Source organism: Ranitomeya variabilis, chromosome 4, assembly GCF_051348905.1.
Source record: "Ranitomeya variabilis isolate aRanVar5 chromosome 4, aRanVar5.hap1, whole genome shotgun sequence".
Taxonomy (NCBI): domain Eukaryota; kingdom Metazoa; phylum Chordata; class Amphibia; order Anura; family Dendrobatidae; genus Ranitomeya; species Ranitomeya variabilis.
Genome location: NC_135235.1, coordinates 265,552,321 through 265,572,549, shown reverse-complemented (window position 1 = coordinate 265,572,549; position 20,229 = coordinate 265,552,321). Strand labels below are relative to the sequence as shown.

Sequence of the window (20,229 nt, the reverse complement as noted above, 5' to 3'; positions counted from 1 at the left end):
GCAAAATTGACTGGAATTGAGATGAGACGCCATGTTGCGTTTGGAGAGCCCCTGATGTGCCTAAACACTGAAACCCCCTACAAGTGACACCATTTTGGAAAGTAGACCCCCTAAGGAACTTATCTAGATGTGTGGTGAGCACTTTGACCCACCAAGTGCTTCACAGAAGTTTATAATGCAGAGCCGTAAAAATAAAAAATCATATTTTTTCACAAAAATTATCTTTTCTCCCCCAATTTTTTATTTTCCCAAGGGTAAGAGAAGAAATTGGACCCCAAAAAATGTTGTGCAATTTGTCCTGAGTATGCTGATACCCCATATGTGGGTGTAAACCATTGTTTGGGCGCATAGCAGAGCTTGGAAGGGAAGGAGCGCCATTTGACTTTTCAATGCAAAATTGACTGGAATTGAGATGAGACGCCATGTTGCGTTTGGAGAGCCCCTGATGTGCCTAAACACTGAAACTCCCTACAAGTGACACCATTTTGGAAAGTAGACCCCCTAAGGAACTTATCTAGATGTGTGGTGAGCACTTTGACCCACCAAGTGCTTCACAGAAGTTTATAATGCAGAGCCGTAAAAATAAAAAATCATATTTTTTCACAAAAATTATCTTTTCGCCCCCAATTTTTTATTTTCCCAAGGGTAAGAGAAGAAATTGGACCCAAAAAAATGTTGTGCAATTTGTCCTGAGTACGCTGATACCCCATATGTGTGTGTAAACCATTGTTTGGGCGCATGGCAGAGCTTGGAAGGGAGGGAGCGCCATTTGACTTTTCAATGCAAAATTGACTGGAATTGAGATGGGACGCCATGTTGCGTTTGGAGAGCCCCTGTGTGCCTAAACATTGAAACCCCCCACAAGTGACACCATTTTGGAAAGTAGACCCCCTAAGGAACTTATCTAGATGTGTTTTGAGAGCTTTGAACCCCCAAGTGTTTCACTACAGATTATAACGCAGAGCCGTGAAAATATATATATATTTTTTTCACAAAAATGATTTTTTAGCCCCCAGCTTTGTATTTTTACAAGGGTAACAGAATAAATTGGACCCCAAAATTTGTTGTCCAATTTGTCCTGAGTACGCTGATACCCCATATGTGGGGGGGAACCACTGTTTGGGCGCATGACAGAGCTCGGAAGCGAAGGAGCGCCATTTGGAATGCAGACTTAAATGGATTGGTCTGCAGCCGTCACGTTGCATTTGCAGAGCCCCTGATGTACTCAAACAGTACAAACCCCCCACAAGTGACCCCATATTGGAAACTAGTCCTCCCAAGGAACTTATCTAGATGTGTTGTGAGAACTTTGAACCCCCAAGTGTTTCACTACACTTTATAACACAAAGCTGTGAAAATAAAAATTCTTTTTTTTTCACAAAAATGATTTTTTAGCCCCCAGTTTTGTATTTTCACAAGGGTAACAGGATAAATTAGACCCCAAAAATTGTTGTCCAATTTGTCCTGAGTACGCTGATACCCCATATGTGGGGGGGAACCACTGTTTGGGCGCATGACAGAGCTCAGAAGGGAAGGAGCGCCATTTGGAATGCAGACTTAAATGGATTGGTCAGCAGCCATCACGTTGCATTTGCAGAGCCCCTGATGTACCCAAACAGTACAAACCCCCCACAAGTGACCCCATATTGGAAACTAGACCTCCCAAGGAACTTATCTAGATGTGTTGTGAGAACTTTGAACCCCCAAGTGTTTCACTACAGTTTATAACGCAGAGCTGTGAAAATAAAACATCTTTTTTTTTCTCACAAAAACGATTTTTAGCCCCCCAAATTTTTAATTTTCCCAAGGATAACAAGAGAACTTGGACCCCAGAAGTTGTTGTTCAATTTATCCCGAGTACGCTGATAACCCATATGTTGGGGTAAACCCCTTTTTGGGCGCACGGGAGAGCTCAGAAGGGAAGGAGCACTGTTTTACTTTTTCAACGCAGAATTGGCTGGAATTGAGATTGGACGCCATGTCGCGTTTGGAGAGCCCCTGATGTGCCTGGACAGTGGAAACTCCCCAATTCTACCTGAAACCCTATCCCAAACACACCCCTAACCCTAATGCCAACGGTAACCCTAACCACACCCCTAGCCCTGACACACCCATAATTCTAATCCCAACCCTAATCCAAACCGTAAATGTAATACAAACCCTAACCCTAACTTTAGCCCCAACCCTAACCCTAACTTTAGCCCCAACCCTAACCCTAACTTTACCTCCAACCCTAGCCCTAACCCTAACCCTAGCCCTAACCCTAACTTTAGCCCCAACCCGAACCCTAGCCCTAACCCTAACTCTAACCCTAACCCTAATGGGAAAATGGAAATAAATACATTTTTTTAATTTTATTATTTTTCCCTAACTAAGGGGGTGATGAAGGAGGATTTGATTTACTTTTATAGCGTTTTTTATATCGGATTTTTATGATTGGCAGCTGTCACACACTAAAAGACGCTTTTTATAGCAAAAAAGTTTTTGCGTCTCCACATTTTGAGACCTATAATTTTTCCACATTTTGCTTCACAGAGTCATGTTTTTTGCGAGACGAGTTGACGTTTTTATTGGTAACATTTTCGGACACGTGACCGTTTTTGATCACTTTTTATTCCGATTTTTGTGAGGCAGAATGACCAAAAACCTGCTATTCATGAATTTCTTTTGGGAGAGGCGTTTATACCGTTCCGCGTTTGGTAAAATTGATAAAGCAGTTTTATTCGACGGGTCAGTACGATTACAGCGATATCTCATTTATATCATTTTTTTATGTTTTGGCGCTTTTATACGATAAAAACTATTTTATAGAAAAAATAATTATTTTTTTATTCTCTATTCTTTATTCTCAGGACTATAACTTTTTTATTTTTTTGCTGATGATGCTGTATGGCAGCTTGTTTTTTGCGGGACAAGATGACGTTTTCAGCGGTACCATGATTATTTATATCAGTCTTTTTGATCGCGTGTTATTCCACTTTTTGTTCGGTGGTATGGTAATAAAGCGTTGTTTTTTGCCTCGTTTTTTTTTTTTTTTTCCTTACGGTGTTTACTGAAGGGGTTAACTAGTGGAGCAGTTTTATAGGTTGGGTCGTTACGGACGCGGTGATTCTAAATATGTGTACTTTTATTGTTTTGTTTTTTTTATTTAGATAAAGAAATGTATTTATGGGAATAATATATATATATTTTTTTATTATTTATTTAGGATTTTTTTTTTTTTTTACACATGTGGAAAATTTTTTTTTTTACTTTTTTACTTTGTCCCAGGGGGGGACATCACAGATCAGATCACCGATCTCACTGACACGGCTGCAGGCTTACCAGCGTCTGCACTGAGCAGGCACTCGGTAAGCCACCTCCTTCCCTGCAGGACCCGGATGCCGCGGCCATCTTGGATCCGGGACCTGCAGCGAGGAAGGAGGTAGGAGACCCTCGGAGCAACGCGATCACATCGCGTTGCTCCGGGGGTCTCAGGGAAGCCCGCAGGGAGCCCCCTCCCTGCGCGATGCTTCCCTATACCGCCGGTACACTGCGATCATGTTTGATCGCGGTGTGCCGGGGGTTAATGTGCCGGGGGCGGTCCGTGACCGCTCCTGGCACATAGTGCCGGATGTCAGCTGCGATAGGCAGCTGACACCCGGCCGCGATCGGCCGCGCTCCCCCGTGAGCGCGGCCGATCGCGTATGACGTACTATCCCGTCACCCGGAATTAAGTCCCAGTTCACCTTGACGGGATAGTACGTCATACGGGATTAAGGGGTTAACCAACGACCAGCGATATCACAGCAGGATCCTGATCGCTGCTGCGTGTCAAACTCAACGATATCGCTATCCAGGATGCTGCAACATCACGGATCGCTAGCGATATCGTTTAGTGTGAAGGTACCTTAAGGGCCCAATGCCGCCCCCTGATAACAGCCCATACCATTATCCTCCTCCACCATCTGTACAGGGGGCACAATGCAGTCAGGGGGTAACGTCCTCCTGGAATCACCAAACACAGACTCGTCCATCAGATGCAGATAGAGAAGTGCGAGCCGTCACTGCACAGAACACGTCTCCTCCAGAGTCCAGTGGTGGCGGCTTTACACCACTCCATCCGACGCTCATCATTGTGCTTGGTGATGTACGGCTGCATGCAGCAGCTCAGCCATGAAGCTCCATGTGGGGGGGCAGTGTTTGTGCTGGTATTATACCAGAGGAGGTCTGAACTCTGCAGTTATGGAGTCAGCAGAGCAGTGGAGACTTTTCTGCACTCGGCCCCCCGCTCTGTCACATTAAGGGGTCTCCACTTCGTTGCTGCGGTTCCCTACACTTCTCAATAACATCACTCACAGGTGATGGAGGAAGATTGAGGGTGGAGAAATGTCATGGATGGAGTTGTTACCCCGGTGGTTCCTATTAGAGGACCGCGCTGGTATCGGTGAGCTCTGCACCACCAGCCGCTCTGTCACATCGTCAAGACAGACGGCATGGCGGGGGGGGGGCGGAGGTTATACACCGGGGGCAATGGAGCCGGGGATTATACAACGGGGGAACTGCAATACTATGATTAAAATGTGTGTCTGATGATATTCTCCATATTGTGCATGTATTAAGAGCAATAGATGCAATCAATACTAATAGATAGGACGGATCCATGGCCACTGAGCGGAGTGCTACCGGCACCTCTTCGGTGAACGCTTTCTACACTCCCACACGAGGCTTTGACACATCAACACTTTTACCGAGGTGTGAAGGTTATTATCAAAACTCTGTAATGTGTGAACAGAGCTGTATTCTCCGCCGCCCACAGAATGCAGGGAAATACCCCGAGCCTCTGCAGACATCGCTGTTCTCAGAACTCTTACATAACAAGACACTCAGCAAAAACAGACGACTTCAAGAGATTTTGGCATTTTGAGATTTTTAAGTCATTTTGTCTAGATTTCGGTGCACAGCCGCTTCTGCTCTGATCTAATTTTGTCAGCCGGGGTCAAATAAAGCAACCATGTAAGAAGTCACTGACCTCTATGGAGAGCAATTCCCGGGAGCCGTAATTCACATGATCCATGTCCTAGACATCTGTTGTCGGTAGAGGACAATGCCCAGTATAAAGGGGCACGCCACGACACAGGGATACATGTAACGGGACGTCTCTCCGACTTACACAGGGCTTTACCGAGATGGGGACAAGCTGCTGTTGGAGACTTACCTTTTACCAGATGAAAGGATCGGACACATGGACGTCAGGAGGACCAATGACATCTAGTGTGTATAGGAAGCTTAAAGCTGGTCTCAAAAGGTCTATGTACTTTATCTTACAACTTGATTTAACTTGATTAATAGTATTGATCATATTATTTATAAATTGTGTCTGACCCCAGAAAAACCCTCTAAAGTGCTGGCTATCAGGTGTCTAAACTACTGGGGGGGGGGGGGGTGAGGCAAGTTTTTTCTCTCTACAGGAAGTGAGGGTGGGTCCTTGCTTCTCCACATAAAGTGGGGGAGGGCCCTTGCTTCTCCACACAAAGTGGGGGCAGGTCCTTGTCTCTGCTCCTGCTTGCAACTACATACAATCTTAAAAGATTTACAATTTCAATTCAGGACAAGCAAGGCATTGGACAGAAGCAATGCACATTAGGAGATGAAGAAGAAAGGTCCTCCACGTATAGTGCTGCAGAATGCTGATTGTCTGTTTTACAGCTGCCTTGTGTTTGAAATCTTTATCTATGGTGTATTTATGTGTCATGCATGTTAGCATTGCTTGTAGGCACAATTCTGATGCCAACCTAGCCCTCTTCTGAGATGGTTATGGTATAGCCCCAAATCTTTGGTGGTCTAGCTTCAGTTCCGAAGCGTTGAGCAGCTGCACCACCAACCCTATGGCACAATGTGAAATAGATGCTATTTCATATTATTTACAGACAAAAAAATATGTAGATAAGCTTTAAATAGCAAGATAAATACTGACGGGCAAAAGGGTAACAATTTTTTGAACCTTTGACTTTCAGGCTCCATATCTCACCATCCACATGAGACCACTATATTGTAGAGACAATCATCTTGGCTATCTCATACATACATTTGAGTTGCAGCTGTTTAGCATGCGATTAGTTATGTAGATTTTTGTCCTGTCACTACATGGTTACCTTTTTGCTCTTAAAAATCTACATTTTAATTTTCAATATTTTGTTTGTATTTTGTAAATCGTTGGCTTTCAACACTGACTGAATCCTTCTGGAATCTGATCCCAGGTCTCTTCTACACGTTCCCCATGTTGGTCGCCTCACTTGGATCTGTATACAGTTTATTTTCCAACTCTACACACAAGTGTTGATTGGTTTGAGGTCTGGGGACTGTGAGGGCCAATCCAGCACCTCTACTTCATTGTTATTGAACCATTTCTTCGCCAATCTCACCGTATGCTTCTTGTCGTTGTCCTGTTGAAAAACGATGTTGTCCTTTTCATACCCATAGTACTCGAGTGTATGAAGTAACTCGTCTTATAGGATACTCACATATAGCTCAGCATTAGACCACCATCAATCCTGGTCAAGTATCCAACATCTTTGGCTGTGAAACAACCCCATATCATCAGGCTTCCTCCACCAAACTCGACTATCTATTTGTAGCAGTTTTCCAATGTATTTGTTGCATCGGTGCATAAAGTGTTAATGATGGACATAAAATAGGCAAAACATACGCTGCTAAAAAAATTCTAAAAGAGGTTATAAAAGGACGGCAACGTTTGTCCATTTTGACTTTGTAACCCTGAAAACCTCTTCTCTTCACATCTCGCAGAGCAGGAGATACAAGTGACATTCCTGTAAGCAGAAAATGTATACCGCATTTACAGATTTCCTGTCCTCGGTGACCGTCAAGATCAATGCAAATTGCATTCCATTTTCAGCTCTAAGCCGCTGCACAACATCAATACCTTGAAATGAAGAGTTTTCCTTGCAGCCGATTCTCCCTCTAATGTGTTTGGAGTTCCAGGAGGAGGAAGCTGGAACCGAGGAAATAGAAGTCGGCGCGCCGATCCTCGTAACGTAATATCATTTATTGTAATAGAGGAATGTATAGAAAAATGACCTTCACCCTACGGACGGTTAGCGTTAGAAGTTCTCCAGTTTTATATAAACATGGCAAAAAAAAAAATTCTACAACTTTCTAGCAGACTTTTGCCACGATTTATTATCATATTCGGACCTATTTTTTGTGTCGATTTTCCCGTTTTGTATGTTTTTTTTTGTTGTTTTTTTTTTTTTAGGTGTCACCTATTTTGAAATCTGTTATTTTCTGTTTGTGAGTCTGTGTTGTTTCACAATTGTGGCCATGATTTGTGTTATTTGGATGTTTTCGGCTGATTCATCATTTGCTTTTCTTTTTTTTTTTTTTTTTAAAGATGGTAAATGTATGAGCAGATGTCCTTTCTAGTCCTCTTCAGAGTTTTTTTTTGTTATTCAGATATTTTGCAGTATTTATAAGGATTATGATTTTGTGCTATTTTTAAGAATTTGGCACAAAACAATAGCAATGAATGCCACAAAAGCAAAAAAAAAAAAAAAAGCCAAGATAAAAAACAAGTGATGAATTAGGGTTTTTGTGTTTATGGGCAGGACCCGCTCAGCCGGCCTTTCTCAGGCAGGACCCGCTCGGCCGGCCTTTCTCGGGCAGGACCCGCTCGGCCGGCCTTTCTCGGGCAGGACCCGCTCGGCCGGCCTTTCTCGGGCAGGACCCGCTCAGCCGGCCTTTCTCGGGCAGGACCCGCTCGGCCGGCCTTTCTCGGGCAGGACCCGCTCGGCCGGCCATTATCGGGCAGGACCCGCTCGGCCGGCCATTATCGGGCAGGACCCGCTCGGCCGGCCTTTCTCGGGCAGGACCCGCTCGGCCGGCCTTTCTCGGGCAGGACCCGCTCGGCCGGCCTTTCTCGGGCAGGACCCGCTCGGCCGGCCTTTCTCGGGCAGGACCCGCTCGGCCGGCCTTTCTCGGGCAGGACCCGCTCGGCCGGCCTTTCTCGGGCAGGACCCGCTCGGCCGGCCTTTCTCGGGCAGGACCCGCTCGGCCGGCCTTTCTCGGGCAGGACCCGCTCGGCCGGCCTTTCTCGGGCAGGACCCGCTTGGCCATCCTCCAATGACTTTGAGAAAAAAAAAAAGAGAACAGTAGGGGACTCATACGTAGGAGAGGCCGGGGTCCAGTGAGTGGTGTGGTTTTTTTCTCATGTTAGGACCATCTTAGGCCCATTTTAAGCTCAGTAAATAAGAGGACAACCTCGTCTATCGCTACAAGATGGCTCCAAATCCCCTAAAAAAGCCAAACCTCCCTCCTCCTCCGCCCCCGGATATCATCTGATCCAACCTATGCTTTAGCTCCCGCCCTATCAGATTCCTGTTATCTAAACCTCAGCCCTGCCTTTGCCTTTAGTCTGACATAGCTTTTGGATTAAAGACTAATCAGCCAATCAGTGAATTGCAAATATTTAAAATTTACATTATTAATATTTTCACTATTTAGGACAATAGAAGGTAAAATTTGAAGGAAAAAACAAACAACATTGACGAACAATTTACAGATAAGGCAGATTTATGAAAACGGACTTAAAAAAAAATAAATTGCTAGTTGCCCATAGCAACCAGAGTGCAGTTTTCATTCTTCTAGAACAAAATACAAAATTTAAGCCGAGCTCCGATTGGATGATATGGGTAACTAAGATTTCCCATAGAAACAAATCATAGTGCAGCTTTCATTCTTGAAGAGCAGAATATAAAATAAAAGTCAAGTTCTGATTGGCTGCTGAGCTTTCCCACAGCAACCAATCACAGTGCAGCTTTCATTCTTTAGAAGCAGTATGCAAAATGAAAGCCGAGCTCTGATTGGATTCTCTAGGAAATAGACCGCCTGTAACGACCAATTACAATGCAGCTTTCATTCTTCAAGAGCAGTATGAAAAATCAAAGCCAAGCTCTAATTGGTTGCTGTGGGGAACTAACACTGCCCATAGCAACTAATTACATGGCAGCTTTCAGTTTTAAAGAACAGAATATAAATGAAAGCCGAGCTCTCCTTGGTTGCTATGGGAAACTAAGACACTTTTTTATTTTTCTTTAAGGCCTTATTCACACATCAGTATCTGTATGCCAAAACCACGAGTGTCTCCAAAACAATCTTTCATTTATAGCTTTCCTATGGCCGTTCCCCTTTTTAATTTTGGCACACTAATACTAATGCAAGAAACTGACCAAATCCTGACGTGTGCATGAGGCCCTAGACGGAGTCATCTTGCATTTCCCCATCCTCCTTCCTCACGAATGTCTGTACGGCTGCAGCCTTAGAGATTTCCATCTTCTAACCGTATTCAGGTGATTACAGGAGCGCAGGGTATTATTATCATGGCTGACGTCAATGCAGGAATCTTATCCACTGACCAGACCCTGCATTATTAATAAGAAACTCAGTCGGAGCTGGGTGTCCGGAACAGAGCGGGCATCAAATAATGATTACGTCAAGGGCACGGTCTCCAGACAGCCGGAAAAATGCCTTTACTTATCATCACTAGAGCGCTTATCCCACAGTCAGAGGGATTTAAAGGAAAAGGGTCAACAAAAATCCAAGGCGGGCGGTGCGGCGTCAACACGTGCGATCACAAGGTCTCTATACAGGACAGCACGTGTGGCTTAGGGAAACTTATTGGCCAAGCAATGATCTCTGGGAAAAAAAGTATGCAAATTAGCCTTCCTCCAAGAGGAAGAACGTTAGCTCTCTAGCGCCACCTGTCTTCTAAGAGCTAATTCAAACACCCATATTACGACCGCACTTCTCAGCCCAACCTTACGTCCTCTATCCGGTCACGAGCTCGGGTCGGATCAATATGGTGACCTCAAGTCAATGTCCAACCTTCGTCTTCAAGGACTTTATCCTTAAATCATGAGATGAATTAGGTCCTACCTCCCCCCCCCCATTAAATCGATATCTGATGAAATCAGCTGACATGTGCCTGAAAACATGCGGGATCAGCGTCGTAAAGGGGATAAAAAAAAAAATGCTGAAAATTTGCCAGGGCATGGAAATCAGCTGTGAAATCTTCAGGATATATCCACATCACAAGGTAATTTAGGCATCTTTTTTGTGAACAAGCGGTATTAGTGATTTTGCCGACGATAGTCTACGGGCCGTTGAGATGTACGATTTTTTTCCCCGAATTGAATGGTCTGCGGAAAATAGGGGTTGGATCAAAATCAGCAATGCAAGATAATGGGTCTGTGAAAAAAAAACCAAAAAATCGGACTGCACTCTTTTTTTTTTTTATTGTTCTGCTTTTTTCTCCATGTACGAGACAATCAGATGACTCTGGAATCACACACTGATCACAAGAATCGATCCGTTATCTCGTATGTGAGAAATCCCGACGTATGAATGAAGCCTTAGGATCTGCGCACTGGAGCTTTCCGCTCGTTTCACCCTACTAATTGCAAGGAATCAAATCTGCAGGCACAGCCGCGGCATAAACTGCTGTGGATTTCTGATCAGTAATTCCGGACACTTTATGCTTTTCCACAGCGTTTGAATGAGTTTTCTGAAAAATGTCCTGCTCAGCCTTGCTTCAGTCATTTGGAAATCATCTGTCTATATGCCCGGTGTGAACAGAACCCAAGGATAAATGTGCCTGGAACGATTTTCCATAGCACATATGCACCAAAAAATCTCCACACCACGCTTCACACATTAATATCGCAGGTCAGTTTATGAACGGAAAATGTCTGTGACACAAACATGAGCGGTAAATCAGCGCCGTCTCTGCATTCACCCTTAGGGTTTGCTCAAATGGAGCTTTTTTATGAGGATTTTTCTGTCTGAATAATCCACATGTAAAAAGTGGCTTCTGAAATGCAAACATTATAGGGTGGGGTTTTGTGAGAAAGGATGATTTGATCACACTAGAACCAATCACAGCCCAACGCATGACCCGTGGTGTTTATTCCACACTGTACATTAAATTGAGGGAAAATCCTGAAAAATGTTTCAGCTATGTAAGAATGAAAGCGCAAAATTTTGAAATTTTGTTGGGCCATGTTGAAGATACAATACGGAGACGAGACACCCAGATGCGCTTCTCCATATCACCAGCGGAGCGTCTCATGGTGACTATTCGGTAATTTATTCTTTTTTTTAATGATTCTCATTCATCAGACTTATAACTGTAATGTTGTTTTTTGAAGTTTTTATTAATTATTGTCTTTTCCTTTTGTTAACAGATTCCTTGCAACTGGAGAGTCGTTTTCATCCCTACATTTCCAGTTCAGGCTTGGGATATCCACCATCTCAGGGATCATCAGAGATACCTGCCGGGCATTGTGGGAGTGCTTACAGGCGGAATACATTCCAGAGCCATCACAGGAGAAGTGGCTGGAGATTGCCCACAATTTTGAAGAAATATGCCTTACATCCATGCAGCATCCGGCATCATGAATATTGTTTCCTCCTGATGAACCGTGAGAGCGGGGAAAACGCGTTGAGGAAAGACCGGCATACGCTAAGTTACCCTATTACTTATCTAGAGATGTTTTTCTATGGTCACTCTATGGTGTTCTATTTGACCAAGGGTATCATATGATTGGATATGTACTGTGTGGGGGAGATATCGACACATGTTAAGTCACTATGACTATCTATTGAGTGGAGTTTTTCCACTGCCAGATTACTGGCTTTTGACTTGAAATATCATGTGTTGTTAAAGAACCATGACAGTTGCCATTGGAAGACAATACCTTTTAGGCCGGTTTCACACGTCAGTGGCTCCGGTACGTGAGGTGACAGTTTCCTCACGTACCGGAGACACTGACACACGTAGACCCATAAAAATCAATGCATCTGTTCAGATGTCATTGATTTTTTGCGGACCGTGTCTCCGTGTGCCAAACACGGAGACATGTCAGTGTTCGTGGGAGCGCACGTATTACACGGACCCAATAGAGTCAATGGGTCCGTGTAAAACACGGACCTCACACGGACGTTCTCCGTCTGGGGTCCGTGTGCGTGCAGGAGACAGCGCTACAGTAAGCGCTGTCCCCCCCACATGGTGCTGAAGCCGCGAATCATATGTTCCCTGCAGCAGCGTTTGCTGCAGAGAAAATATGAATAATAGTGTTTAAAATAAAGATCTATGTGTCCGCCGCCCCCCCACCCCCTGTGCGCCCCCCCGCTGTTCAGAAAATACTCACCCGCTCCCACGTTGGCTGTCACTCCTTCCTCTCTGCCCCGCGCCTCCTACTGTATGCGGTCACGTGGGGCCGCTCATTTACAATCATGAATAGTCGTCTCCGCCCCTATGGGAGGTGGAGCCACATATTCATGACTGTAAATGATCGGCCCCACGTGACCGCATACACTAGAAGCCGCGGCCAGAGCAGGAAGCAGCGAGGGAGGCGGGAAAGTATTTTCAGAACAGCGGGGGGGGGGGACACATAGATCTTTATTTTAAACACTGTTATTCATATTTTCTCTGCAGCAAACGCTGCTGCAGGGAACATATGAATCGCGGCTTCAGCACGATGCAGGGTACCACACGCGTGGGTACCACACGCTCCGTGTGGTACCCACTCGCCATACGGGCGGCACACGTGTGCCGCACGTATGGCCTACGTGAGTTCCCAGGCACACGGACACGGATAACTCCGGTACCGATTTATTCCGGTACCGGAATTATCTGGACGTGTGGGACAGCCCTTAATGGGGGATTAACTAAGTTGTTTTGCGTTGTGCCAATAACTTCATTTATTATATGGAGGTACCTATATAGGTCCCTATTATGGCTTACATTATATAGTTGTTGGTTTTTCACCACCGCTCTTTCCCTATATTGTTTTCCCACCTGCACTGAGAGGGATATTACAGGGGAGAGTGGGGGCGCCAAAAAATCGACTCTTAGGGTGCCAACCTCCACAGTCAGGCAGGTGTAAGCAGCAGTTGTATCTAGGACCTTAATAGGTGTTTTTTTTTTTGCTGTTTTTTTTTTATATTTTTGTGACTAATAATTTGGTATTATCTTTTCCTTTTCATTGGGTCTGGGTTTTATATTTGATATTAAATAAAAGAAAAGTTTTAAGGGATTATATGTGCGCACTACTGTTACTTTTACCATAAGCTTGGTGGTTTTTATACAGTTTAAACAAAAAAAAAAGGAAAGACAATAAAATTGTTTTTAAACCAAAAAAAGTTTTATTGATTTACAGGTTTACATGTTCTCATAGTTTGGGGTGGAGATAGTAGCGGAGGGGCTGACAGGGCAGACCACGTCGATAGTGGGGGACAGGACATCACGGGGAGGAACAGAAGTGGAATGGGTGGTGAAAACATGAGGTTGGGCAGGGAGTTGAGGTACAGATGTGGTCTGTGGGAGGTATGGTGAAGGTGTTGGTGGGATTGGGAATGGTGAAGTTAAAGGGGAAGAATGGAAAGGGGAAGGTAGGTACTGGGAAATACTGAGGGGGGAAGGAAGGAATGGCGAAGGAGTAGAAGTAGGATGGACGGGAGGAGGATGGACGGGAGGATAGACGGCAGCTTGAGGGGGGAAAGGTGTTGAAACATGAAGGGTAGGTGGAGGGGCTTGGGACATCGCCTGCACTAGAGCAGTGTGGCACCCTTGCATCACATGCATCTGCAGGTCAGGAGTTAGATTTTCCATGTGCCTGAGGACCGACTGAAAAAAACAGTGTCTTGGTGACTGGTTTGCATCTGATTGCATCCTATCCAGAGGACTGCTGAGTTCCAATATGCTTTTGTTAACCATATTGTACCCAGCAGATGTTTGCTCACCCAAAAGCTTGATGGCATTCTGGAAGGCTGCATTCAGATGCAAAAACTCAGGCGCATAGCTCCTTTCCGGACCTCTCTGGCGCTGCCGTCCTGACCCCAAAGGTGGTCTAGATGTTGCGGCAGTGTCAGAGGGGTGGGGTAAAGGGAACTCTAACTCATCACCTGCAGCTTCAAGTGACGAAGTCCGCCCTGCTGCTCCAGCGCTGGTTGATGTGGCTGAGGGATCACACAAAAGGGAAGGTGCAGATACAGAGGGGTCGACGTGGTCCCCGGTGGCGGACTCCTGAGAGATCGCTCCAGAGGGGTGCCACTCTGATGCAGGCTCCCGAGTGCTGCAGACCGTGCTGTTAAAGAAGACAAAAAAAAAAAAATTAGTATCTTGATATTACAATTGCCCTTGCTGTCCCAAAAAATTGAAGGTTACACATTTTAACAGTTTGACTGAAAACATGTGGTGTTGAATATTTACCTTCTGCTCAGCAGCGTCGACCGGAGGAACGACAGGGCTCTGGCATATTTGTACCTGCTCCTGCGTCCTCTAGATCCACTCGGGGCCTGCATCTCCTTGTTAAACTCCCTCTTGAAGCGATCCCTGAGTGACCGCCACCGCACGATAACCCTGTTACCTGGAAAGATAAAGCAAAAATTGGTTACTATACAACACATTAAATCATGCTAACATAAGGTAATGAGGTGTGAATACTTACGCGCTAGATCCTGGGCCCCAGTGTCGAGTTCCTCCCAGTTATCAATAACAACACTGTACACTTCCTCCCATAGCCGTCGGGTGACGAACTGGTCAGCATGGCGGCGGTCCGCCATGTTCCATAACGGCTCCCGACTTTGGACCGCTTGGATGAGGGTGTCCACATCTATGCCCTCCTCCTCTTCCTCATCCTGTTCGGGAGCACGCTGTGAAGCCTTAACAAAAAAAAAATTATAAAAGGGAAAGATTATACTACATGAATTTTAAAATTTACTAAACACCAAACCAAAAAGGAACTTACTCTTCGGTGACCGCCGCGATTAGCATTCCGACGACTATGGGAGGTGCTTCGAAGAACTCTAGGTCGAGCCCCGGATTGTGAAGACTAATAAAAAAAATAAATAAATTATGTGCTTGGATGGAGGCATATGTACTGTGTGTGGGCTGTGCTGAATGTTTGTGTTGGGTGTAGTGTGTTTTATGTGAGGATCTGTCTCTGCAAAACTTAAACTATGCGCTCCCGCTCCTCTCATTTCTCCACCCTGCCAGTCTCCTTCTGGAAGCCCCTCTGCTTCATCTTCCTGTGAAAACAGAATAAATACATATAGGGTTCAAAAACATATGTTACCAGAGATGTACCAAAAAAAAATGTATGAAGGAAAAAAAAAAATCACCTCAGGTGGCTGACGATGTGTGTGTGTGTGGGGGGTGTTTAGGGTCCCAGAAGAAGACATTATGGTCCTGTTTTCCAGGGTCAGTCTTGGGTCCCTAAGAATCTGCAAGTATAAAGAGAGTTCTAAGCTACTATACAAAAGGATAGATACAGCTTTCGGGACTTTATACTTACATCTGTTTTCAAAACTTGGGGGGCCTGGCTGCGTCTGTCTTGGGTCCTTGCTGCGTTTCTCTTGGCTTCCTTGCTTGGTCCCTCTAAGAATCTTCCAATTTAAACACAGTTTTAATTAGAATGATTATGTATTGGTATGCCAACATACATTTTGATTCCCCCCAAAAAAATTATTACACACACACAAAAAAAAAAATAGTGTTAACCGTTACCTTCAAACTTGATATGCTTGATGCACAAAAGCTCCACCTCCTGTTTCCCCAAAAAATTCCTTGAAAGCAACACCAAAACTACTTCAAACTTGATATGCGGCATGCGCATGTTGGTAAACCTACCCCACCCCTTCCTCCACAGTTTCAACCTTATAAAAAATTCCCCTTATTCAAAGTTAAAATACCAATACCCAAAAATGATAATTATGGTTACCCTACAGTTACTATTTTCTAAAACCAGATAACATTTTCTATACCAAAGGTTTGCATTCCGCATTTGTATATAGAACCTCAAACACCTTTATTGAATGTAGACCCAGTTTTAAATTTAAATTTATCTTGAAATCATACTACGGACAGTTTTGTGGAATTTTTATTACAATTTTTTTTTTTTTTTTTGGTTGGAAAGTAGGAGCTACACTGCTCTTTATTTTAAATACCAGTACAGTATGTTATTGTATGAAAAATAAAAAAAATGCAGGACACACACATCACACGGCATTTATACACACACACACACACACATGTCACAGCACAGCCATTCAAAATACCAGCACAGTATGAAAAATAAAAACATGCAAGGCGGGCACACACACACACACACACACACACACACACACACACACACACACACACACACACACACACACACTGGCAGAACTCATGCTGGATGGCAGTACTCACATGGCAGTCTCTGGCAGGGTCTTGCTGGCTGCTGGCAGGATCTGTCTTGCTGGCTGGCACTTTGTTCTCTCTTGATGGCACATTGAGGAATGAGGCCCACCTGTCCTGTTTATATAGTTTTGGGGTTGTCTGGGCAAAGTATCTACTTTTTGGAGCATGCTCAATTGAAAAAAGCGGATTGGGGCGACGGATCCGTCGCCCATAGGCGGCCATTCTATGAAATGGCGGTTGCGACGGATCCATCGCGAACTGTCAATTAGGCGCAGACAAAAAACGTTACAATGACCGTCAATGTCTAGACAACGTCCGCCAAATTTCGACGGATCCGTCGCATGGCGGGTGGAACAGACGACCATCCGCCACAATCCATCGCTAATGCAAGTCTATGGGAAAATAGCGGATCTGCCAAAAAAAAATGGCAGATCCGCTATTTGAGGAAAATGGCGGTTTGAGACTGACGCCAAAAGACTGATGTGTGAAAGAAGCCTAAAACATTCTAAAATTTCCACAAGGCTTTTTTGGCGATTTTACTGCAAACGACGATGTGGTTTTTGTCCGCTCGGTTTTTACAGGTGTGGGTATTGTGTTTTTGATGCTTTCTTCAGGTTACACCAGAAATGTTACTCCAGTCCTGAGGAAGCTGCCCGCACCTCTTCAGACTCCCAGGAATGCCTCCGATGAGTTTTCAGCTAACAGAGACCCCTTTAAGGCCAGGAGTCCGATTGTCTGACTTTGTGACTCGTCACGTATTGGGGTTTTCCCTTTAATTGCAATAAACACTGCAGGTTTTTCTGCAATAAAAAAATGACAAAAACTCCGATATCTGAAGGAGTAATCTCTTAGAGTCACGTTCCTAGGCCCTTTAATACCTGTATATCCAGTGATGGACAACCCCTTTAATTGCCGATTTTGATGTAGAATGTGCCCCGATTTCCCGTTATTCACTGCAAAGGGTGTAGTGAGCATCCATGTCACACGTTGGCATCTGAGGCTTTAAAATCCGCACCCAGGTGAATTCCCGCTGCAGCAGGTGAATATGATGCTGCTGTAATGCCCTGTGGATTTACCGGTCTGAACAGACCTTTAACATCCTGACACACTTCTGCTGGTTATTAATTGGTAATGAAGGTGGAATGATCTGGTGATGGAGGACGGACTGGGGGTGGAATCGGATACAGGACCGGAGAGAGACAGGGAACTTGGAAGAGAAACAGAACTCAAATTACCAGTAACGCTGACATTTCCTACCGACGTGGATACCTAATACAGGTGGCAAATCCTGCCTTTCAGAAGTGAGCCACGTGCACCGGGCGCAGAGCCGGGACGGCGGTGCACAGAACACGTGCTTCCATACAGGCTCTGTTAGGTATCCTATGTATGGAGATACTCCAATGCTTCCCAAGCAGAATATCTCCGTACGACTGGCACCCAATGGAGCCATCTTTCGGATTCTTATGGATTTTGACAGCTAAGGCTTCAGTCTGGTGTGCAGCACCTGTATGGTAGACCTATAGAGAGCCGAATTAGTGCCATGGGCAAGAGCCACTCTGCCGATAGCCTAATGGTGTCATCTCACTCAATAACCACGCCTGTAACTACTATAATCAGAGTATTGCTGCCCTTACTGGCGTATGGGGCCCAGTGAGCAGAGAGAGGCCCTGACCAAGCCCCACCGGCAGGATCCTGCTGGCTCAGTAACTGAACATGCGTCCCACCAGCATCCCGCACAGTAATAGATAACAGCTGCCAGCCAATCACAGGTCGGCAGCTGATGTCAACATATCCGCGCCTCAGATGGACTATTGAGAGGATGCAGGAAGGCAGAGGGGCCAAGAGAATCTTTTTTTTTTTTTTTTGTAAAGCCGCACTATGGGGGTACAATTAAGACAATTGGGGGCCGGATTGTGGAACACAAGGGCCCAGGAAATAGACATGTGGGGTCCAGAATGGAGTACATATTGGACCAGGATATAGGACTTTATTACTATAGGTGCTAATTATGTATTTTATTTCTGAGGATACGGTTTTCAGTGTGTGTAGGGGGTCCAGTTGTTCTCCGGTGCTGCACCATGTTGCTTTTTTTCCATCATCTGGTGTAGTGTAGATGTTGGGATAAAATTGGGGAATGTGCTCTGGCAGCAGTGCTCTAGAAAACTTATTTTCTGCAGAGGCGAGTCCTGGCTGGAAGAAGTGATGGCGGTCTGTGGTGGATAAAGAAGAAAAGCGAAGATGAAGGATTTCAACTGAAGATGTCACTGGTGATCACTGTATTACCTGTACACTATATATACAAAGCTCCTGTGCATAATGTCACCGGTGATCCCTGTACACGATATACACAGCTCCTGTATATGTCACTGATCATTGTATTACCTGTAAACTATACACTATATACAGAGCTCCTGTGTGTAATGTTACTGGTGATCACTATATTACTTGTACACTGACAGTATATACAGAGCTCCTGTGTATATTGTCACCGTTGATCACTGTATTGCCTGTAAACTATACACTATATACAGAGCTCCTGTGTAGATCACTAGTGATCACCGTATTATATGTACACTATGTACAGAGCTCCTGTGGATGTCACTGGCGATCACTGTATTGCCTGTACACTGACACTATATACAGAGCTCCAGTGTATGTCACCAGTGATCACTGTATTATCTGTACACTATATACAGAGCTCCTGTGTATAATGTCACTAGTGATCATTGTATTATCTGCACACTATATACAGAGCTTCTGTGTATGTCACTGATGATCACTGTGTTGCCTGTACACTGACACTATATACAGAGCTCCAGTGTATAATGTCACCGGTGATCACTGTATTACCTGTACACAGACACTATATGCTGTATATTTATGTATAGCACTCCTGTTTATAATGGCACTAATGGTATTATTAGTATTGTGCTTTTTTTGTACATGTAGTATTTGGTCACTATGTGGTGGTAATACGTGGTCTGGTCATGGTGTGATGGTATTTGTCCTTTTTATGTGGTATTATTGGTCATTTAAAAAAAAAAAAATTATGTGACATTGCCTTAAAGAAAAAATAAATAAAAATATACATAAAGAGTATTGGATATTTCAAGAAATATTTAATAGGTTACAGTAGAGTAAAGCCTGGCTAGAAGAGTCTACCTTGTCATGGTGGTGGCTTAAAAAAAATATTTTTGCCAAAACAGCTGATGACTGTGTATGTGATCTGATGTTTGATGGGATCTGGTGTCCGATGGGATCTGCTAATGTGCGATTGGTGAGGACGTAGTGAATAAGTGGAACTCCGAAAGGTTCAAAGGGTGAAAGTGTAGTCTGGGCAGAGTCTAACGGGGAAGTGGTGAATATGTTACCAGTTTTAGGCCCTGACATTTCTGGTGGCAGCCCTGACTATATTATCAGCTTTTTTTTCTTCTCAGCTCTACTTGACTTTACAGAACGAGGACAAAAAAAATATTCGATAAAGGAGGAGATGCAGTTCGTCATCCAGTTTTAGGCTGTGCACTCACTGTCCCCGATTTTTGGATTGTATCTGTGTCAGGATCGTTCTCCTCTTGGACGCTGCGCAGAATCCAACTCGGTGCATGTACAGTAAGCAATTGAGGCCAAAGGGACATTAAGGGAAAGAAGGCTGCGATTTTTCACAAAAGAGTAGCCAGACGCCACTAATTGTAGAGGTACCTGGGCAAATTAGGAAGAGTGGCGCCAAACTACTGGTGCAAAAATTGTCTAATGTAAAGGCCCCGTCTCACATAGCGAGATCGCTAGCGAGATCGCTGCTGAGTCACAAGTTTTGTGACGCAACAGCGACCTCCATAGCGATCTCGCTATGTGTGACACGTACCAGCGATCAGGCCCCTGCTGCGAGATCGCTGGTCGTGTCGGAATGGCCTGGACCTTTTTTTGGTCGTTGAGGCCCCGCTGACATCGCTGAATCGGTGTGTGTGACACCGATCCAGCGATGTCTTCACTGG

At 44.7% G+C, this 20,229-nt stretch overlaps 1 protein-coding gene across 1 annotated transcript; it reads right to left on the bottom strand.

The window, feature by feature from the left end:
- Window positions 1-13,186: 13,186 nt before the first annotated feature.
- On the bottom strand, window positions 13,187-15,428 carry LOC143764327 (uncharacterized). The gene is made up of 3 exons (XM_077249771.1): window positions 14,505-15,428; window positions 14,267-14,423; window positions 13,187-14,141 (listed from the first exon to the last, which is right to left on the bottom strand). Exons 1-3 carry the CDS (start codon window positions 14,617-14,619, stop codon window positions 13,217-13,219), a joined length of 1,197 nt encoding a protein of 398 aa, XP_077105886.1. The 5' UTR covers window positions 14,620-15,428; the 3' UTR covers window positions 13,187-13,216.
- Window positions 15,429-20,229: the final 4,801 nt, after the last annotated feature.